At 39.6% G+C, this 23,736-nt stretch overlaps 1 protein-coding gene across 9 annotated transcripts in view; it reads right to left on the reverse strand.

Moving 5' to 3' along the window:
- Positions 1 to 18,694, reverse strand: part of Eef1akmt2 (EEF1A lysine methyltransferase 2) — a 73,935-nt gene extending 55,241 nt beyond the window's left edge. For 4 of the 9 annotated variants that reach the window (XR_013103493.1, XR_013103494.1, XR_013103495.1 and 1 more), the window contains exons 1-4: positions 18,501 to 18,694; positions 17,402 to 17,467; positions 16,554 to 16,668; positions 3,096 to 3,203 (exon numbers count right to left, since the gene is read on the reverse strand). Coding sequence is in view for 3 of the 9 variants with exons in the window: in XM_076912089.1 (XP_076768204.1) it covers positions 3,096 to 3,203; positions 16,554 to 16,668; positions 17,402 to 17,467; positions 18,501 to 18,610 (399 nt within the window). In the remaining 6 variants the exon portion in view is untranslated. Of the gene's footprint in view, positions 1 to 3,095; positions 3,204 to 16,549; positions 16,669 to 17,401; positions 17,468 to 18,500 lie in introns of all 9 variants that reach the window. The other 5 variants (XR_004608792.2, XR_004608791.2, XR_013103491.1 and 2 more) reach the window with 2 other exon arrangements.
- Positions 18,695 to 23,736: the final 5,042 nt, after the last annotated feature.

The following is a 23,736-nucleotide window of genomic DNA, read 5'->3' on the forward strand; positions in this document are numbered from 1 at the left end:
CAGTGGCTTCAAGTTGGGTTTCAGCACCATCACAGCAGCCTACTATCACCTGTAACTCAAGGTATAGGGAGTCTGCAGCCATCTTCTGGCCTTCACAGGCAAAACACTAATATACATAAAAATAAATAAATCCTAAATAAAAACAGGGCCTGAGCTCAGAAATAAAGGCCCTTGCCACCAAACCCAACACAGAGTTCACTCCCTGAAGCCCATATGGTGAAAGAAGACCCTTCATTGTGCACATGTATCCACTACATACACATACACACACACACACACACACACACACACTCTAAAGGAAACGCTCCACTGTGTACTGTGGCACACATATCCATCTCACACATACAATAACATGAATGTAATTTTAAAGAGAAAAAAACAGCATGGTGGTACATCCCTGTAATTCTAGCACTTGGGAAAGCAGAGGCACAAGAAGACCATAAGTTTCAGCTACACAGCATGCTGGAAGCTAGCCTCAACTACAGAAGATCCTGTCTCAATAGCACAAAACAAAGAATCATGAGCCTGCCAAGATGGTGCATACCTATAGTCTATCTTTAGACAGTGAACATAGTGAGATTCTTAGGCTAGCCTAGGCTACAAAGGGAAGCACCCATATCTTGTGAGGGTGGGGGGAGAAAAAAAAAAACAGTAGTAAGATTGTGAATGACTAGGAAGATAAATTTTATATTAAAAAAATCTGCCTGAGTACACACCTTTAATCCCAGCACTTGAGAGGTGAAGGCAGGCAGATCTCTGAGTTTGAGGCCAACCTGGACTACAGAGCAAGTTCAAGGACAGCCAGAGCAATGCTGTCTCAAAAAATACAAACAACAACAACAAAAGCAGCCTAAAGGGGCTGGAGAGATAGCTCACTGTTTAAAACTGGCTGCCCTTCCAGAGGACCCAGATTTGATTCCCAGTGTTCACATGGCAGCTCACAACCATCTGTAACTTTAGTCCCAGGAAATAAAACACCCTCTTCTGGCCTCCTTAGGGGCCAGGCACACAGATGATACATAGGCATACACGCAGGCAAGAAATTTGGGGGAGAAAAAGGAAGAAAGAAAGAAAGAAAGAAAGAAAGAAAGAAAGAAAGAAAGAAAGAAAGAAAGAAAGAAAGGAAGGAAGGAAGGAAGGAAGGAAGGAAGGAAGGAAGGAAGGATGGATGGATGGATGGATGGATGGATGGATGGATGGAAGGAAGGAAGAGTTGGGCGGTGGTGGCGCACACCTTTAGTCCCAGCACTTGGGAGGCAGAGGCAGGCGGATTTCTGAGTTCGAGGCCAGCCTGGAGTGAGTTCCAGGACAGACAAGGCTACACAGAGAAACCCTGTCTCGAAAAACCAAAAAAAAAAAAAAAAGAAAGAAGGAAGGAAGGAAGGAAGGAAGGAAGGAAGGAAGGAAGGAAGGAAGGAAGGAAAGAGAGGGAGAAAGGGGAAGTGAGAGGGAAAGAGGGAATAGGGAGGGAGAGGGAAAGGGGTGGGGGAGAAAAGCAGCCTGGAAAGGCCTCTCTAAGGAGGTGCTATTTCAAGAGAGATGTGAATAATGGGAACAGACTTGGCCTGCTGAGAGACCTAAGGAAAGGAAGGCAGAGGTAGTAAGGATAAAGCCTTAGACAAACTTAACACATCTCAAAAACAACACAGCCAGTAATTGAAATACTGAATAAAAGGAAAGGGTTAAAAAATGAGTGCCAGTGAACCAGACAGTAGTACATACCTTTAATTCAAGCACTCAAGGGAAGCAGAGGCAAGCAGATCTCTGATTTCAAGACCAGATAGCCAGGGCTACATAGAGAAACCCTGTGCTAAGAAAAGAAAGAAGGGAGTGCAGGCAGGCTGCGGTGAAATTCAGTGGCAGAGTGCCTGTCTAACACGTGCAAGAGAATATATTTGACTCTAGCACAAGAAAAAGCTAACTGTAGCATCTAGGTTCCATTTTGCTGAATGCAAAGGGGACCCAGTGGAGGTCTCTGAGCAAAACAGTGATGTAAACCAATTTTTATTTTAGATCAAAAATACTACTTTGTGGTAGGTTACATGGATCTGAGGTCTGTAAGCTTTGGAGTGGTGAAGCAAAATGAAAAAGAGAAGAAATGAGGTCAACTTCTTGGGTTTTAAGTGTTCTAATTTCCTTTTGTTGCTGTGAGAAAACACTCAGACCAAAAGTAATTCTGGAGAAGAAAGGACTTATTTTATCTAACATTTCCAGGTTGTAGTCCAGGAAGTCTGGGCAGGAACTCAAAGGAGGAACTGAAGCTAGCTCACTTTCTGACTTTCTCACAGGCTTATGCTTAACTAGTAGCTTCCATATATAGCTCAGGAATACTAGGGATGGTACTTCTCACAGTGGACTGAGACTTCCTGTATCAATTAGGAATCAAGACAACGCCCACAGATATGCCCACAGGCCAATCTGATCTAGACAATTCTTTAGTTGAGGCTTTTTTTTAAATCTCTGATGACTTTAGGCTATATAAAGTTGACAAAACCAACTAGGACAAAGAATTAAATAACAATGTTTGCCAGAACATCCTACACATTTATAAGTTGACTTTTTAAAATATAAGTCATTTATTTGAGAATAAATAAATATAACCAAATCCTGCCATCCTAACAGTTTAAGTGGCTGCAGCCTCCACTTCTAGTGGAGCCTCAGGCAGAAAACAGTACCACAAGGACACTCAGCATTTATAACTTTTTGATCTAATTAATTCAGAGTCAGCTACTGTACGATTTTGCAAACATACATAATAAGATATTGTATGAACACACACATATATAAATACACAAAAAAGAATTCTTTCCAACAAAGTATAGTGTTACATGCCTACTATCTAGCTAGACTGAGGCAGAAAAAGACAAGTTTGAGACTGGCCTGGAATACACAGTAGGTGTCATACAAAAATGAAAAAAATAATTTCCCTAAACTAACTAGATTAAAATTGTAATATTTACTTTTAAATATTTCAGTTTGTATTATTTATGATTTATCCTTAATTTATGAACGCAAAAAGGTAATCAGATTAACATGCATTAGTAACATTTAAACATTATAGCTTATTTTAAAATATTAATGTAAATAATAGTTACCTTCAAGTTAATGTTAGACAGCCCTTCTTTCTCTAAAATACTTGCAGAAAGCTTAATTGCAGAAGGAGAATAATCAATCCCGGTTATATTAGAGAAACCATGTTTCACCTAGAGACAGAGAAATAATTTCATAGTTTAGTTTAAAACTTAATATTTTTTGCTTATGAACTATTATATTCTTTGAATACTAAGTAATTTTAACTTTGTTGTAGATCAAATGTCATAGAATATTCAGTTAGTTTGCATGTTTAAAATTTTTACTATATTCTATACAGAAAGCAAAAGCTTAAATCTACAACAAACTTTTTGCTTTTGTAGTATCTGATTTTTTTTCAAAAGGAAATTTATTTTCTCAAAGATAATATATAAGTCTTTGGGCTGAAAATGTAATATTAATTTCTGATGCTGTTATGCTCAAATTCACACAGGAATTTATCTCACATTTTACTTAACTCAATTAAGTTATATGAATAAATTAAATGTATATGTAGTGAATTGGTTTTAAGTTATTTTCCTTCAGCAAATTATAAATTATTTAACTCTCTACCAGCCACACAATTTACAAATAATATATATGTGTAGCACGTTTTCACTTTTTCAACTATTTCACATATTCTATTAGATCTTTGTGATAGGCTTGGCAGGTCCCAGTTTCTGCAGGGAGCTAGAGAAGGATGGCTAGGCTGGGCATGAACTCTCCTCAGATGTGTGGTGCCTATGGCAAACTTATGGTGGCTTCTGTTCTTTACCCACACCCAATTATGCTGCTTATTATGATAAACTAATTTCAAAAGAAATAGAAACAACAAATTAGCAAAATGTGTGGTCTGAAATTCCCCTGGTGGGCATCACCATTTATTAAATGGTTACTTCCTTCAAAAGCTAACATAGTGGGGGGCTAGAGAGATGGCTCAACAGTTAAGAGCACTGGCTGCTCTTCCAGAGGTCCTGAGTTCAATTCACAACAACCACATGGTGGCTCACAACCATCTATAATAGGATACGATGCCCTCTTCTGGTGTGTCTGAAGATAGCTACAGTGTTCTCATATACATAAATAAATCTTTTTTAAAAAAAGTTAACATAGTGCCAGGCATGTGATACACATCTTTAATCTCAGAACTGAAAGGCAAAGGCAAAAAGATCTCTGTGAATTTGAGGCCAGCCTGATGCTCCAGGCCACCCAAGGCCACAGAGTGAGACCTTGTGTCAAAAAAAGAAGTAACCTACATATGACTTATTTTTAAAAATAACTGAAAATACTTGTCAACTTTAAGTGACTGAGTTGTCATCTAAACTCAAAATACAAAGCACTAGTTATTTTTCCAGTTTTGTTTTCCCTTTTGCTTTGTTATTGAGACATTCTCTCTCACTGTATTGTGTAGTCTGGGCTGACCTCTGACTTGCTATCAAGCCTCTAATTTAGGATCCTCTGACTCTGCTCCTGAGTGCAGGACTACAGAGGAGCACCACCACATCCACCTTTCTTTCTGTTTTGATGGGAAGGCCTGTCCTCTTAGCTGCCTCCTTCTAGAACATCCACCAAAAGACAGCCATTTCCTTCTCATTTCTCACAATTCCTTCTCCAACAGATAGAAAACTTAACATGATTCTTTTAGCAGTTCCTTCTACCATGACTGTTGACTCTTCATTACAACTTAAAAAATTATGCTAATGTCTATAATAATCACTCAGAGCCTCAAAGCTATCAGCAATGCTTTTCATATTCAGTTACTGCACCAAGTAAAAAATAAATGGACATTCTAAGAAACAATCAATCAAAACTCAAGGTGGAAACTGACATTAAACTAAGCCCAGTGGGCGTGTGGTGGTGCACATCTTTAACCTCAGCACTTGGGAGGCAGAGGCAAGCTGATCTCTAATTTCATGGCCAGCTGGGTCTACAGAATGAGTTCCAGGACAGGTAGGACTACACTGAGAAATCCTATGTGTGTAGGGAAAGAGGGACAACATGACACAGTACAGGTCCTCAAGACCCAAATGAGAGAATTACCAGAGACAGATTTTAAAACAACAAAAACAAATAAAAATGACATGTACAATAATTAAATCACAAGAAAGTCCAGGTATAGGTTTGCTGGATTAGACTTTTTTTTTTTTTTTTTTTTTAAAGACAAGATCTCACTATATAGCCCTAACTAGCCTAGAACTCATTATGTAGATGAGGGTGACTTTAAACTCAGAGATTCACTTAACTCTGCCTCTGGAGTGCTAGAATTAGAGGCATGTTCCACCATGCCCAGCTTGTATGTATATTATTTTTTTAAGAATTAGTAAAGAAAATATCCCTGTTCAAAACAGAATGACAAATGAGAAAGAACCATAAAAATCTAACATGGCAAAGTATATAAGATCTAAAATATTTATAGATGTAAGTGATCCAAGAAGGGGAAAGAAACCAGAATGGGAAAGAATAAGAAACAGCAAATAACTGGCATTTTTTCCAATCCTAACAAAGGGCCCCAAGCACTTCAAATGCAAATGATATGCAAAGAAACAAAACCATACACATCATAGTATTTCTGATGAAAACTAAAGAGGAAACTCTTGAAAGCACCAGAGAATAAAAACAGAGAAACAAGAAGACACATTACTTCCTAAGAGCAAAGCTAAGGGTGTTGTCCAGACCACAGTGAGTCATGAAGAATGGGAGCCAGAAGACAAGCAAAGAAAAACACCAATCTAAGATTAGATAGCAAAACCACCTGTCAAATGTAAAGAAGCAGGGCTGGAGAGATGGCTCAGCAGTTAAGATCACTGACTGCTCTTCCAGAGGACCTGGGTCCAATTCCCAGCAACTACATGATGGTTCACAACCATCAGTGACGGGATCCGATGCCCTCTTCTGGTGTTTCTGAAGACAGCTTCAGTATACTCACATACATAAAGTAAATAATTCTTTGGGCTAGAAAGATGGGTCAGTGAATCAAGTGCTTGCTGCACCAGGAATGAAGACTTGATTTCAGAACCTCACAACCCACAGGAATCTCAAACAGTCAGATCAGACAGCATGGATCTGCAATCCTAGTATCCTAGAGCAGCAGTTCTCAGCCTGGGGTCATGACCCCTTTGGGGGTTCACATATTAGATATCCTACATATCAGATACTTACATTACAATTTATAACTGTAGCAAAATTACAGTTATGAAGTAGAAACAAAATACTTTCATGGTTGGGGATCACCACAGCATGAGAAACTGTATTAAAGGGTTGCAGCATTAGAAAGGCAGAGAATCACTGTCCTAGAGGAAGATGAAAGGTAAAGACAGGAGAATCCCTGGAGTATGCAGTGGAGAACAAAAGGCCCTGTCTCAATCAAGGTAGGAAGTGAGAACAAACACCCAAAGCTGTTCCTACCTGTACAGAGGCACCCTGACACACACATGCACACACATTCAGGTATACAAACATATTTTAAAAGATGAGACAAAAAATACTTGTGAGTCAGATGTGGTACGTACCTTTGATCCCAACACTCAAGGAAACAAAGGCAAGTGGATCTCTGTGATTTCTTTTTTTTTAAATGAAAACAGCCACCAATTTTATTTTCACATTTCACAATAACAAGTGAAAACTATTCTTTTTTAACTCCATTTTTCCCCCTCTAAATTTACATTCTCTGACAGCAAACACTCAGGCTCAGTCAGCACCATGATCTCCTGGTGAAATATAAAACTGATAAAGAGCCCTTCTGCTCTTATCTGTCTGGCTGAGTCATGCCAGGGGGAGTGGGAACCATCATCTGACAAGTGGGAGGGAGGCATGTGGCCTCCCATGGGCAGCCTCACTCCAGGAGCAGCTGCCGTGAGCATCATCTCAGGAGGAGGGCCCAGCAGCAGCATCATGGAAGGGCCTTACCAGTTAAGCACAGCAAGAAGTGACAAGGCATAGGATATAAACCAGTGTGACAACTGAAGGCTCAAAAGAAGAGCCAGATCTCTATGATTTGAGGCCAGCCTTGTCTATATGAGTTCTAAGCCAGCCAGGACTGCATATCAAGAACTTGGTTCTAAATAAATAAATAAATAAATACCAGTGAGACTATGGAGAAATTTAAACTCTCATTTCCTGTTGGTAGAAATGTAAAACCAGCCACTGAATAAAACAATATAAGAGTTCCTTAAATATAGCAATTTCACTTAGCAATTCCAATCCTATGTAAATACTCCTCAAAAGAATGAGAACATATCTCCACACAAACTTATACACAAATTTTTACAATAGTAAAGCAAAAAGAAAAAAACTAAAATCCAGCAAAGAGTGGATACACACACAGTGGTATAGCCATACAATGGAATATTTTTCACCCACATAAAGGAATAAAGTCCTGACATGCTACAATGTAATGGGTCTTTTTGAAAATTATGCAAATGAAAGAAGCCAGGCACAAAGGCTACATGTGAAATACTCAAAACAGACAAATCAGCTAACACAGTGGCATATATCTGTAACTTCAGCATTTGGGAGGCTAAGGCAGGAGGATCGAATCAAGTTCCAGAATAGCCTGGACTACACAGTAAGTGTACTAGGTCAGCCAAAGAATATAACAATTTATCTCTAAAAACAACAAGGGGCTGGAGAGGTGGCTCAGTGGTTAAGAGCACTGACTGTTCTTCCAGAGGTCCTGAGTTCAACTCCCAGCAACCACATGGTGGCCCACAATCATCTGTAATGGGATCCCATGGCCTCTTCTGGTGTGTCTGAAGACAGTTATAGTGTACTCGTCATATGTATAAAATAAACAAAATCTTAAAAAAACAAAACAAAAAAAAAAACCCAAACTAAAAAAAAAAACAACAACAAAAAAATAGAAAAAAACAATGCTCAAAGTAGACTAGTGTTTTTCAGGGGCTTGAAAAAAAAAAAAGAGTATGCAGAGTCAATGCTAACTGACACAGGACCCATTTCTGGAGTGACAACTGTTAAGTTTAAAACATTGATGATGGCTACACAATTTTGAGACTCTACTACCGAGCATTTTAAAGGCTACGTTTTCTATATATAAATTCTCTCTCATTTAATCAAAAAGAGCAAAATGAATTTATTATTAATACCAAGTAAAACTCAAAGCTAGCTATACTACAAAGATTTAAAAGGTCTATTATGCCATGCATAGTGATGCACACCTTTAATTCCAGCACTTGAGAAGCAGAGGCAGACAGATTCTGAGTTCAAGACCAGCCTGGTCTATAGAGCTAGTTCCAGGACAGTCAGGGTTACACAGAAAAACCTTGTCTCTAAAAACAAAACAAAAGAAAGAAAAAAGAAAAAGAGTACACACTAATAAATCAGGAAAGAAAGAAGTTCATCATTTCATTCAAAAAAATACAAATCTCAACTTGTATACTCCTAATAGAACTTAAAAGTTCAAATAGCAAAAACTGACAAAAAAAAAAAAAAAAAAAAAAAATCAAAATATAAGTCCACAATTATGGTTGAACACTGTTTCAGCAACTAATAGAAATAGTAGAAACCAGCAAAAAATATAGAACTAAATAACTAAATACCACCAAAATACTATATGCTTCTAACATTTATAGAATATTCTGCTAACCAGAATACATACTCTCAAGTGTACATCACGCAAGACAGACTATGTGCTAGAGGACATAAAACAAACCATAACCAACTTAAAAGCACTGAAATCCACAAAATATGTTCCCTGCTAATAAGTACGTTACAACTATAAATCTATAACAATAAGATAGAAAAGTTAGAAATAAGATAGAAAGAAAAAAGTTAGATAAGATAGAAAAAGTTGCTGTATTAAAAATGAAACAAAATTCTAAATTGATGCATAAAAGTTAGAAAAATAAATAGAAAATACATTGGATGATGAAACCAAATACAATATCAGAACTGTCCCCCTTTCCTACATCCACATCAGTGTCTGCTTATAGATAAACTCACAGCATTTATTGCTTTCACTGAGTATAGTAGAGGTCTTAAATCTAAACTCCTGGGGCTGGACAAATGACTCAACAGTTAAGAACACTTGTTACTCTTGCAGAGGACCTTGGGTTCAATCCCCAGCACCCATACAGTGATTTACAACTCTTTGTAACTCCAGTTCTAGGAGGTCTGCTGTCCTCTTATGATCTGCTCTGGTATATAATGCATAGACATATATTCAGGCAAAAGCCTCATACACTTAAGTGAATCTAAAAGTAAATAATAATAATAATAATAATAATAATAATAATAATAATAATAATAATAATCTAAACTCCTTCCCTAAGAAGATTTTTTAAAAGCAAGGCAAATGAAAGAACCCAGATGTGATGACTCCTGGTTGTAATTCAGTGCTCAGGAATCTGAAGCAGAACTGCCATAAATAAAGTCCAAGGTACATTGTAAGCTCTGGCCCAAGTTACAAAGGAAGACTCTTCTCAAAAATAAAGCATAAAGTAGTGAGTGGATGGATAAATAATGTGAGACACAGCCATGTAACAGAATGCTGAGCAGTAACACACACATCCCATATCCAAGCACCCCAGCACTGGGGAGGCAGAGGATGAGGATTGTAGGCTAGAGGCTATATATCTGGCTACTAGCAGTTTCGTGGCCATCCTGAGCTCCAGCGACCTTATCCAAACAAACAAAAGCATGACTATTTAGGGGACTAGAGACATGAGCCAATTGGTACAGTGTTTATTACACAAACACTGAGTTGAACATCCAGCACCCATTTAAATCATCACACACCTATAATCCAGCACTGGGAAGAAAAAGGCAGGAGGATCTCTGGAACCAGATAGTAGATGAATCAGTAAGCTCCAGAGATAGTGAGAGACTATCTAAAAAAAAAAAAAAAAAAAAGGAAAGGGCAAGCAGCAGGATGGTTTAACAGGCACAGGTGCCCACTAGCCAGCCTAACAACCTGAACTGATCCCCAGAACCAACTAACTCCACAAAATTGTTCTCTGACCTCTACAGGCACAACCCCAAATACATAGTATACAGAAACACAAGCACACATAAACAAAATAAAGGATAGAATATAAATAAAACAAAAGGTAAGGTGGAGAGTGATTGAGAAGGGCACCCAATGTTATCTTTTAGCCTACACATACACATATACACTCACATGAACACATATGCACACACCAAGAGAGAAGCAATAAAAGATTAAAAACGGAAAACTAAAATTACCTCTTACCACAAAGTGCATAATTATAGACAGAGAACCCCCTAAAAGAATCTATAATCTCAAGGATAAACCATTAGCTTCTACAAGTAAGCTACAGCAATTCAAAAGAAGGCTTGGACAATGGCTCAGTGATAAGAATGAGTGTCCAGCATGCACAAGACCCTGGGTTCAATTCCTGAACCACAAAACTGAATATGTAAAATCCAAAAAAAAATCTACAGGTAAAATGAACAGGTGAATAAATATGTGTGTGAGATGGTTATAAAAAGAATCCTACACAATGAAAATAACCAACTACTACAATCAGTACCAGAATCTTCCAGAATGTTACATGACACACTCAAAAACAGGCTAATCAATTTAGGAAGTGAAAACCCATTTGGCTAACCTGCAGAGGACAGAGGTTACTTTTACTGAAGAAGAAACTTGACCACAGAGACCACTGTGTGGGTGTTGACTTTGTGACAATCCACTGAGCTGCAGACATTTCATTCCTGGGTTCTAAAGAATATGTTTATTGTCTTGACGTTTCAAACTATTTCAAGAAATGTTACTCTGCCTCTCTCCTCACTCCTCACTAACCCTAAAAAGGAAAACTCAGCTCTTACACAATGCACAACACAATATGGTAGCCAACTTGAACTTCCTCCGCATCCCTATCCTTACTCCACACAAATTCTATTTTACCAATTACTTAAAGGCACAAGACCTGCACTGCTTCACCTTTCATGCATTTAGTTCTCATCATCCAGTATTTCTCTCTGTAATTACACTCTACCCACACTTGCTTAGATTCCCACCCAGTTTGGTTATTAATTCCTCAAGACCTTTCCTCATCCCCCCCCTCCAATGCTAACTATTTCCTCTTTTATACTCAGTATATCCAATACCACATATAATGAGCTACAACTTATCTGTCAGCCCATCCTCTATTATACTATAATCCAAGCACAAGATCCACACTTTCAAGATTCCAATACCAACATTAGTATGTGGTAGTCACTAGTAAATTTCAATCTTACGTGTACACTCTAAGTGGCTCAGTTAGTAAAGGCACTTGCTACCATGATAGCAGGAATGAACTGACTCCTTCAAGTTGTCCTCTGACCTCCATATGGGAACTGTGGTACACATGCAACATACAAATATACAAATGTAACAAAAAAATTTTAAATAAGAAATAACAGTAAGCTAGGCGGTGGTGACACACATTTTTAATCCCAGCACTCAAGAGGCAGAGGCAGGTGGATCTCTAAATTCAAAGCCAGGCTGGTCTAGAGAGTTCCAGGACAGCCAGGACTACACAGAGAAGTCCTGTCTCACAGAAAACAGAAAGAAAGAAAAAGAGAAGAGGGTAAAGGGAGGAAGGGAGGGAGGGAGGGAGGGAAGAAGGGAGGGAGGGAGGAAATTGTAAAACCATCTAAGATGAACCACCATCTTACACTTCCTGCACAGCAATGACCACTACAAACACAGGATGATACTGATAGAGGAACTTGTACCAAAACTTGGGTGCATAAACATTGTATTTTTGTTAAGCCATATAATTACCTAAAATGAAGAATACATGCCCTATTAGAATGGCAAACATCTCCTTTTAAACTATTTTTAAAAATTTATATACATAAATGTTTTCCACCATTGTGGCACACACATGTAATCCCAGCACTCAGAAAGCAAAAGCTAGAGGGTCTGAGTTAGGAGGCCAGTGTGGATAATACAGTAAGACCCTACTTCAAAAACAAAACAGGGTCTGGCCACGATAACACACTCCTTTAATCCCAGAACTTGAGAAACAGAGTCAAATGGTTCTCTTGTGAGTTCAAGATCAGCCTAATTTACAAATCAATGTTCAGGCCAGCCAGACCTACACACTGACTCTGTCTCAAAAGACAAAAATATAAACAAACACAAGCTGGAGAGATGACTTAACAGTTAAGAGCATATTCAGTTCTTGCAGAAGATGTAACTCAAGTTCTCAGTACCCACATAATGGCTCACAACCATCTCTAACTCTACATAAACTCATATAAATGAAACACCCATTTATATAAAACAAATAAAAATTGAAATTTAAAAATAAACCCACAACAAAGTTTTATTGATAATTTGCAAACAAAGAAAAATAAACTTCTGAAATTTTCACTAATGCCAAAGGGGAAAAAAAAAACCCACTACCTCTTCATTAGCTAGTATTATTATTTCCATGCACAAGCTGTTTACCACAACACCTGTAACACTGTGATAATTCAAATCTGCAAGAAGTATAAAAATAACTTATTCTGGTTTTGTTGCTGTTTGCTTGTTTGTTTTTGATACAAGTTTTACTGCACATCCTTGGCTGGCCTGGAATTCTCAGAGTAGACCAGAAATGCCTTGAACTCACAAAGATCCACCTGCATTTGTCTCTAAGAGCTGCAATTAAAGGTGTGTCTCATCATGATTTGCCTAAATTACAATCAAGTCTTTAGACATTTTATACAAAATGATGCAAATGAAATATAGAGCAGAGAAAATGCATAATTATAAAAAGCTGGTGATTTAAAATACTGAGAACAAAAAGAAAAAATAGACATGAAAACCCAATACATAAAAAAAGTTAGATTATGATCAAGAACAGAGTAGTCCCTAAGTGCTGACCGACTTTCAGAAGTCTCATATCAAGGTGAGCTTTTGCCTTAATTAGTGAAATAAACATAAGTTTATTTTCTTGGGTAATATTCTTCTGAAATACTATGACTTATATAAAGCAACATAACTTCCTATCAAAAAGTTCTATCTTGGACTGGATCCATGGCTGAGATATTAAGAGTGCTTTCTGTTCTTCTGGGGAACCTGATTTTAGCTCATAGCACCCACCTAAGGAGGCTCACAACTGCCTGCAACTCCAACTCCAGGGGATCTAACAATCTCATCTGGCCTCTGTGGGCATCTTCATACATACACCAAACACAGACATACAATGCAACAAAAAAAATAGATCTTTTTAAAAAGTAATAAAAAGTTTCATCTTCAGCACCATGCCTGTGTTGTTTTGGGCACTTAGCAAATTTCTTCCTTATGCACTCAGGCATGGGTGACAAATTCAACAGACAAAACTGATGAACAAACACCATGACTGGGCACTAAGTATCTTCAAACTACTCAGCAGTATCACTTTCTTCATCATGGAAACATGCTTTCAATTCATCAAAAGCTCCTAGAATCCCACCAGCTAAAATGCCAATGACCAATGACGACAAATAGTATTTTTTGTGTACTAATATGTGGATACAGGTACACAAGTGCTCTTATGTATGTGTACATGAGTGGATACAGGTACACAAATGTTCTTGTGTGTGTGTACATGAGTATAGAAGCCTAAGGTCAACACTGGGAACACTAGGTAACTTCCTTAAATGTTCACCTTTTTTTTCATTTTGAGCTAGGATCTCTCATATAGCTTGAAGCTCAAATGACACTTATTTTTAAATGTGTATGGGTGTTTGCCCATATGCATATCTATGTATAACCTGTGTATCCAGTGCCCACCTGGCCATCAAATCTTCTGAAACTGAAGTTACAGACAGTTATAAGCCACAATCCCTGGGAACAGGATTACAGAGGGTTATATGGGCTGCCATGAGGGCTCTAGGAATCAAACCCAGATCCCTTAGAAGAGCCAGAGATTGTTAACTACTGAAGCATCTCCCCAGCAAAAATAAGTAAGTAGATAAATAATATTTAAACTGAATTTCACCATTACTGTGTTGTGCCGCCAATATACTCATCTGTTTGCATATTCTGTTGACTATGGCTATACCACTGAAAACACTTAATCATAACTGAATTTTCTTACAAATGCACTGGCTGAGTGGAAGAAGCAAGACACTTTACTGGCCACACTTTAAAATTCACTTGCTGAAGGCTAGACTGCACCTAAACCCTCATTCATCTGTCATTACTGTCTTGGGATGCAATTTAAGCTCATTTTCCAAAACTACCCCAAAGCTTCAAATTCTTTTCAAAGATTCACTTTTTCCAGATATTAACATACAACAGAGCATCATATTTTAAAATGTTTAACCCTAATGGGGTGGGGGTGGGGAGTTTTGTATCTTTTTTAATGGAGATAGTTTTAAAATAGTTTGGGCTATCCATTAGTTAAAGTGAGGTATTCTGCTGTTAGACTTGATAAATATGTCTTCTTCAGTAGGCAAACTGAACTCTTGTCCAAAAGACCAGTGAGTTGCTCAAGCTCCTTCTGACAAGGGCATTCTTTGCAAGGAGCGCAGTGCGAAGCAGTAGTGGCAGTAACACACAACTGAGTAACTCCGGAAGGAAGGATTTCTTGCACTCATTCATTCATTCATGTGCATTGGTGTTTCGCTTACATGTACGTCTGTGTGAAGGTGTCAAATCTTCTGAAACTGGAGTTACAGAAGTTGTGAGCCATCATATGGGTACTGGGAATTGAACTTGGAAGAGCAGCCAGTGTTCTTAATGCTAAATGATCTCTCTAACTCCCTAAATATTTTTGGTCCCACCAGACAAAAATGTTTTGTTCAGAGCTGAGGATGGAACCCAAGGCCTTTCCACCACTAAGTCAAATCCCCAGCCCTGGTTTTCTTGCATTTTAAACCACCACTTTCACTGCCATCTCTGTAACAGTGCAGTGCCATTTGAAGATGATTTCAGTTGCCAAATTCTGTTAAGCATTTATGTCTGTGAAGATCTAGTTATTGTTTGGTTGTTGCAATTAAGAAGCTTCCACAGTACCAGTAATTAGCTTTTTTTTTCTTTTAACTTGCTAGACATGGTCACACACATCTTTAATCCAAGCACTCAGGAGACAGAGGCAGGTAGCTCTCTGTGTATTTGAGGTCAGCCCAGTCTAAATAGAGAATTCCTGGACAGCCAGGGCTACATAGAAACACTGTTTCAATTTTAAAAAAAAATTAACTGAAAAACAAGATTTACACATAAGAAATTTGTGAAAGTGCATGGGTAGCCTATGGAGGTCAGCGGGTAAGTAACTAACATTACTCAATCAGTTTTCTTCTTCCACACATGGATTTCAGAAATCAAACTCAGGTGGGCAGGCTTGGTGGCAAGCATCCTCACCCAGTGAGCTGTCTCATTGACCCTAGCTTTAAGACATTTATCTGTAACCAAGTAGTTCTATACAATTAAATTATCAAAGCCTTGGGGACAGTATGATAGTTTAACAGGTAAAGGCACTTCGTTACTAAGCCTAATACATATATACAAATAAACAAATATTCAAAATTAAAATATTGCAAAACCTGCTTGTGAGGGAACAATTTTTCAGATTTCTTTCACTGTGTTCTAAGAAATACAGTAAGAAGGAATTATGTTGTTTCCCCAATACCAAATTATTAGTAGTAAAAATATCTAGAGACAAAAACCAGTAAGAGATATAGACTTGAGAGGGGTTTATTGGAGGAAGTGGTCCACACAATTACTGTGACTGAGAAATCTCACAGGCTTTCTGCAAGGGAATGTCAGTAGCATGACTTAGTTCAAGCCCAAACACCTAGGAAGCACTGAAGCCAATGATACAACGCTCAGTCTGTGGCTTAAAGCCTAAAGATCTAAGACCACTGGTGTAAGCCCTAAGGTCCCAAGGCCAAGAGTTTCAAGACATACAACAGCAAAAGAAAATTGTCCTAACTTTTAGAAAGACCAACTTACCTGCTATGTTTGTCCTTGACAGGTCTCAACCTACTGGACAATGTACACTCATACTGAGACAGCTCTTCCCTTATTCCAACCAAACTCAGACATTAATCTCCTCTGGAAACCTCACATAAATATCCTAAATAATGCACAATCAGGATTTTTGGTATTCACCACACCTAACATGATACAACTATCATACATAGGACTATAAATGTTCTAATCCCCTCCACATTACTCAAATTTCTAATCCCCCCACACACTCTTTGCTTTTTGCTATTAGGAATACAGGGATTGAGGTTTTCAGAATTATGGCTTTCAACATTCAGGATTTTACTCTTTCAGGCCTATGACTTTTGAGATTTTATACTTCTAGGACTTTACCATTCACTAGACATCTGGGAGTCCACCTTTCAGAATTACACCTGACACCATGCATTGAGTGCTTTCCCACAATCCAAGCAGTCTCCCTTTTTTCCCAGGTGAACACACAGAGTTCCAACTGCTTTGCTGTTTCACAGTTAAATAGTAATCTCTTAACTGCAACAGTTCTTTAAACTTCCATCTTAGAAATTGGCTCAAACATATGAATACAAAAAGTACCAACAAGTTCAACCAGGAAAACACCATTTCCAGTTCCAATATCAAGCACTGCAGCATCCAACGGGATCTTGTGTTTCTGCATCCACCGTATTAGTCGGTTCATACTCTCTTCCCCAAACCTGTTAGAACAGAATACAATGAGCAGACAGACAGCAAAAGTTACAACTACACTCCACTTAAGCTGTTTATACCATATGCTCACTTATGCCTTTTTTGAAAAGTGACAAGTAGCACTTCTAAGTGTTTAAACTTCTATTGTCATTTAGGAGGTTACACCTCTAAAAATGGAACGCCCAAGATATGTGTGTACTATACATACTTATGTATATACCCCCACATATAATATCAAAGTATAATATATCTATAAATATACATATTTCATCTACATCAACATTAATCATTAAACATGGTGTCCTAATAACTGCCTTCTTGGACATCAGCAAATGCTGGTTCTTACTTACTGAGAAATGACAACTATGGAATGAAAGCAACTTCCTAGCACTATGATCAATTTAAATCTGGGCCATTAAAAAAAGAAAAGACATATTTTATAGCTGTCAATGAAGCCAGATTCAGGCAGAGGCAGGTGGATCTCTGAGTTTGATACCAGCCTGGTCTACAAAGCGAGTTCCAGGACAGCCCAGGCTACACAGAGAAACCTTGTCTCAAAAAAATAAAATAAAAAACGAGAACAAGAAGAGACAGAGGGGGAGGGAGGGAGAGATTTTAAAGCTGTCACAGAAGGCAGATTCAACCCTGAGCTTCTGAAGAACTCTAGGCTGCTTTGTTGTTTTAAGTTCAAGTGTTTAACTTCTCTCACACCCATACAGACAACTCCTCAGCTTAACTTACCAGATTTCTCCTGTATCTCCATATTCTTGGAATGTTCTCAGTTCTCTCTCATAAACAGCATCCCAACTACATAAACAATGAAATATGAAGCAAGAGTCTCAAATTAAACTGTCTTTTGTGAATTAAACAAATATTTCCAGTGAAGTTCATAGCTCCTTACAATGGCCTTAAACATTATTAGTGTTATCAATAAGTGCATACAGTGCATTTTTTAAAAAGATCTTTGGGTTAAAAGAATGAAAACAATGGGTAAGCAGGATGAATTATACAAGTTCTTATACTCGTCTGATGAATACTCTTAGATACATTTTATCTTAAATAAAAAGAGGAAATTGTCCAAGAATCTCTAAATCCCAGACCCAAGTCTAAAACTGAACTGCACAAACTGAGTTTGTTACTCCAAAGTTGATCTTCAATGTGCAGATACAGGATTTTCTAATCAGTAGCTCAATGGTTTGCTCACATTGAACGCAGCCAAGAAAAAATAAACTTAAAATTAAGTGCTAAAACAGTCTCTGCCTCTCCCTGTATTCTAGCTCTCCCATTAACTCTTCTCTTAATCCTTAAAACTGCAACCCTTTCCCATTATCACCTGCGTTCTCTTCCTATTTCATCTCTAAAACCCCTGCTCCCTCCTCCAAAATTTCCTTTCATCTTAATGCCTAGCCCCCCCCCACACACACACACACTCCTCTATATCCTGATCCATTAATTTCTGAGATTCAACTTTCTTTCCCCAGAACCCCTACCATCTATCTTCCTAGCTCCCAGTTTATAGCATTTTCCATTTCGACTACCTCCTGCTCCGGGATCTCACAGCTCTGCGAGGACCTCCCTCGGGCCTTTGTATGGTTTGTTGTCCAACCCTCTCCCCCTTTTCCCTAAGCCAGATTCCAGACTCCTACGCCAGCTCCCCACGGGCCTCGGGTGGGCTTGAATCCATCGAAAGACGGTTGACCGACCCCTGGGATGTGCTTGGGATCTCGCCCTTTAAGCCACCACAGGTTGCCTCCGCCCTCCTCCCTCAGGCCCCATTCAGGAGAGGGCGCCATCTCCTTCCGGGCCTCAGGCGCCCGGTCACCCTCCCCGCCACACTCACTGCTCTCGTGTGCCCAGCGCCGACGGGACGAAGTCATCCGCCGCGGGACTACCCTCTTGAGGCTGCGCGGGGACCACAGCAGCGCTGTGGCCCTCAGCATCCGCATTCATGTCTCTCTGCGCCTAGTGGGCTGTCGAGGCCGCCATAGAGACGCGACTCGAGCAGAGGGGGATGCACGGGCCTGGCCTCTCTAGGCAATGGGAGGCTGTCTCTCTAATGCTCCAGACCCAGCCTTAAGAGGCCAACCACAGAGGAGAATCGAGGCCGCTTGGAGGCCGCCTAGTGTGTGTGCAGTACAGGCTAGAGAAGCCAAGATAACCTTCCAGCCAACATTACGTGCACCCCTTATTCTCTAGCTCTCAAAGTGACCAAATCTGAGGACTTCTATCTGTAAGTCATCGTTCAAAATACTGCACTTTGGAAAACAAGCTGTCAGAAGCCACAAAAACCGTCTTAAACACACACACCAATCAGTCCAAATGCATGTCATTTCTCTCTTTCGAGGCCTGTCTGGAAAGTGGATAGGTCAGCTTCATTGCATTACTGGCTTCCCGACCAAAAGACTAATTTCATTTGTGGCTAGAATTATAGAAAGTGAATTGATATAACCGGCTATCCTTTTAAGAGCTTATGGCTAAAGAACCGAATGTCTTAGGGCCACCCAGAGTACACCACCAGCCGTAGAAGTATGATAAAATGAATAGCCGAATGCTAGGGGGCCTCGGTGGTTCTTGCTCTGTTCCCAGCTAGTCATGTGAGCCTGTCCAAGTCTCAACCTCTCATGTCTGAGTTTGTTCACTGTAGTGTGCTCAAAATAAAAAGGTACTTACTTGTTCTTCAAGACTGAGTGAACCTGAGATGTCTTCTGCCTAATGGTCTGACTACAGCCAGTAGTTCTGCAATATAATGCAAAAGATCTTATGTGTCAGGGTCTAGTATCTTTTCTGTACTAGCCATGAAATACTCAAATAAGCATGGTTCAATGTCTAAGGCAAGGACGGCAAAGGCCCCTAGCAAGCTGCCTTTCAACAAGAACTTGTTTCCAGGGTGCTACCTTTCTGTTGACTTCGAAGACAGGAGCCCAATAACAAGTCCCTTGAGGCAAATGACAACAACAGTTGCCCTCCCGGTTTGCACTTCGTTTGCTCCTATACGTGGTGTTCCAAGATCTTCTGGCAATAAAGAGTAAAGTAAAGGGCAGATGGAAATCCATGTTCATAGTGATTAAAGAACTCAAGAAAGAGCGTAAGTAACCTTATTACAGAGCAATAAAACCACCGGATACCACAGCCAATTAGTACTGCCCTGGGCAAGTAGCTGTTTTGATCTTTTCTAGACTCTAGATGCTACAGAAAGAAAGCTTGAGTGTGACAGACTGGGTTTTTTCAAAGTTTTAGGTTTTAATTAAGAAGCATCCATGAAACATCAGCCCTTCTTCAGCCTCAGGTCTTGCCAACACTTAAGATGTTTTTGCTGTGTGTGATGAAAGCTATAAACAGTTGTTGGTATGAAGCCCTGGGGGGAAAAAACATGGTTTATACCAAGTTTCTTCTCTGGCTCCAGGAAGGATTATTCTGGCTGCTTAGTGCTGAGGACTGTGGGGCACCACCTCTGATCACCCAGGGAAACAGGATTCTTGGCTAGGGGAGAGGTTCCATTGGGTAAGCTGCCCAGCACCAGGGAGAAGTAAAGCTATATGAGGGACACAGCCCCTCCCCCTGAGCAGCAGTTATATGAGGGCAAAGGCAGACTGGTAGAACTTGAGGCTGCCAGCCTCGGTTTGGTTTGTTCCGTTTGCTTTGTTTTATCCGTGCACAGGGTCCACCTCTCGCCCCTCTGGAACTATGCTTCCCAGAATCCTCAAGCATTTCCCATTTGACAAATCCACGATTATAGAGCAGAGCTTTCCCTTTTCTGACCACGCAACACTCAGTACCAGAGAACACACTTCTAGGAAAACTTTCCTTATCTGTCTCCATCTCTTACTTTTGCTTTGATGTGAACTTTTGAAAGGGGACAGAGGGTACTCAAATTCTAGAGTTAGACCCTCATGTTTTTGAAGCATCACTGAGGGCAAGTTCTTGAATTTCCCCCAGGTCAGTTTGTGGAGCTTATATTATAACAAGCATAATAGTGGCACCTGTCACACAAGACGCCCTAAGAACCCAAATGAAATTAGTCCAGCCAAATACTACCTGTCTGACACATGAGAGCTGGTCAATAAGTGTAAGTTCTGGTTCTTCAACTATAAAATGGGGCTTAAAAAGATGCCACTCTAGAGAGATATCAGGAACTGCAAGTGAATACACTGTATATTTAAAGAGCTTAGAAAGGGCCTGGCATATAGTCAGGGTTCAGAAAATGTCAGCTCTTATCTTTACTACAGGTTGAGCATCTTTGCTCTAGTTGGCTTTCCTTGTGCTGTGATAAAATACTGACCCAAAGCATCTGATCGAGGAAAGGGTCTATTTGGCAGATAGAGTATATAGTCCATCACTGAGGGAAAACAAGGCAAGAACTCAAGCAGAGTCCATGCAGGAACACTCACTGGACTAGTCCCCATGCCTTGCTCATGTAGCAGTAGTAGTAGTAGTAATAGAGTTGTAGCAGTTGTTGTTGTTATTGTTGTTGTAGTAACAATACACACTAAGCATATAATAAAATTTTTAAAGAGAGAGTCTGTCTGTGTCTGTCATGGTAGTCCATACCTTTAATCCCAGCATTTTGGATGCAGGGGCAGGCAGATCTTAAGAGTTCAAGCAAGGTCAGCCTGATCTACAGAGTGAGTTTCAGGGCAGCCAGATTACATAGAGAAACCTTGTATTGAAAAAACCAAGACACACACACACACACACACACACAGAGAGAGAGAGAGAGAGAGAGAGAGAAAGAGAGAGAGAGAGAGAGAGAGAGAGAGAGAATGGAGACATGGGGGAGGACCTGAGTTTTGTTTTATTGAATTTAAGGTATAAAGGGAAATACAGGCAACTAGAAGCAAAAATTGGAGCTAGGGCAAGAGGTTAGATAGCCCCAACCCACGTGCCCAAGGATGGCATTGCCCAGAGTAGGTTGAACCCTCATACTTCAGCTAGCAATGAAGAAAATGTCCCACAATCATATTCAGAGGCCAGTCTGGTGGAGGCAGTTTCTCAGTTGCGGTTCCCCTTTCCCCAGGTAAGTCCAAGTTTGTGTTGAGTTGACAAAAAACAACTGGCCTGATCAGTAATCTAAAAATCTAAAACCCAAACAGCTCCAAAATCTGAAATACTTCTGGTTTTAAGTATACCAGGTAAAGCTCCCTTAGCACAGATGTTCTCAACTTTCCTAATGCTGTGACCCTTTAGTACAGTTACTCAGGTTGTGGTGACCCCCCAAACACAAAATTATTTCCTTGCCACCTAATAACTGTAATTTTGCTATTGTTATGAACTATAATGTAAATATCTGATATGCAGAATTTCTAAGATGCAGCCCTCAAAGGGGTCACAACCCACAGGTTAAGAACCATCCACTGCCTTAGACTTCCAGTTTAACCTCTTGCCCCATCTCCAACTTTTTCTTTTAGCTGCCTGGCTTTCCCTTGATACCTTAAATTCAGTGAAACTAAACTCATCCTCACTCCCATTCCATGTTTTTGGTTTTCCTTTGGTTTTGAGACAGGGTTTCTCTGTGTAGCACATAGCACTGGCTGCCCTGGAACTCACTCTGTAGATCAGGCTGGCCTCAAAATCAAAGATCTGTCTATCTCTCTGCCTCCGGAGTGCTGGGATGAAGGGCATGGGGCACCACTGCATGGCCAGACCCTCTCTTTTAGAGCTATTACATACTTGTGTGTATGCAAGCATCACACACACACACACACACACACACACACACACACACACTCCTTCATTGTGTGTGTAGAGGTCAGAGGACAAACCTCAAGAATCAGTTCTCTCCTTTCACCATGTGGGGTCCAGGGATCAAACTTTGTACTGGGCCAGTAGTGCCTCCCTCTGCCTCCCAAGTGTTAAGATGAGAGGCACACACCACCAACCCAGCACATCTCCATATCCCCACAGCAACCTGCTGATAGAATAAAACCATCTTCCTTTGAACTCCATATTTTTTCCACACAACATTTACTCAGCAGTTACAAACTGGGCAGTATCTGCAAGCCTGACATTACTCTATAGGACAAAACAAAACAAAACAAAAAAAAAAAAAAACAAAACCAAACAACTGCAAGCAACTAAAACATGAATCTTTCATGAATTTCAGAATAGGCTAGCAGAGGAAAAAAATAATAAACAGGAAAATAGAGTAAAAAGTACAGATACTGCTAGATGTATTGGTTAGCTTTGTCAATCTGACACAGACTAGAATTATCTGGGAAGAGAACCTCAATTGAGAAATTGCCTAGATTAGGTTGGCTTGGGCTGTAATTTTGCTACTGTTATGAACTGTAATGTAAATATTTGATATCACAATATCTGATATGTGACACCCAAAGAGGTCACAACCTACAGGTAGAGAATCTGTGGGTACAACTGTGGGAGACTGTCTCAATTACGTCAGAAACAGTAATCCCCACTTTATAATAAGAGTACTGGAAACTCAGAGTAGAGAAAGTGAAGCAGTTTATTTTGTAACATGGAAATTTTCTGTGTCAGCCTAGAATGGCAAGCCTACTGAGTGTCACTGTCTATAAACCCTAAAGAATGACCCTTCCTTATTTTTTGAATAATTAAGAGGACATGATCTTAACAACAAAAACCATGTTTTACATCCTGTGTATTTTAAACTTACCAAACACATGACCTTGTAGACAAGTTTGGATGTTTGTGTTTTTTTTTTTTCTACTCTAAACTTTCAGTTTGTAAGGGTAGCTTATTAATGTTTGGGGGAGAGGTACTTAGCTAGATTATCAAGCACTAGCAAGGGTTTCTGTTTTCTGTTCATGGTTAGCTGGGCCTAAGCTGGCTCGAGACACCTTTGAAAAGTGAGCCATCAGATTTTATTCCCAGCAATTGCTAATTGGTATAGGAAGGCCCATCTCTTTGTGGGGGCCACTTGGGCAGATGGTCCTAAACTGTATAAGAAAACTAGCTGAGCTGGAAAGGACTGCTGTTGGAAAATTAGGTTCTCTCTCACAGGCAATAGTTAGGTCCAAGAGATGTGAGCTAGGAGCTGTCAATAGAAAACTTCCCCAGCAGCCAGGCTAAGCCAATCAGTCCTGCAAGAAGAGGTCTGAGTG

Source organism: Arvicanthis niloticus, chromosome 1 (assembly GCF_011762505.2).
Source record: "Arvicanthis niloticus isolate mArvNil1 chromosome 1, mArvNil1.pat.X, whole genome shotgun sequence".
Lineage (NCBI taxonomy): Eukaryota > Metazoa > Chordata > Mammalia > Rodentia > Muridae > Arvicanthis > Arvicanthis niloticus.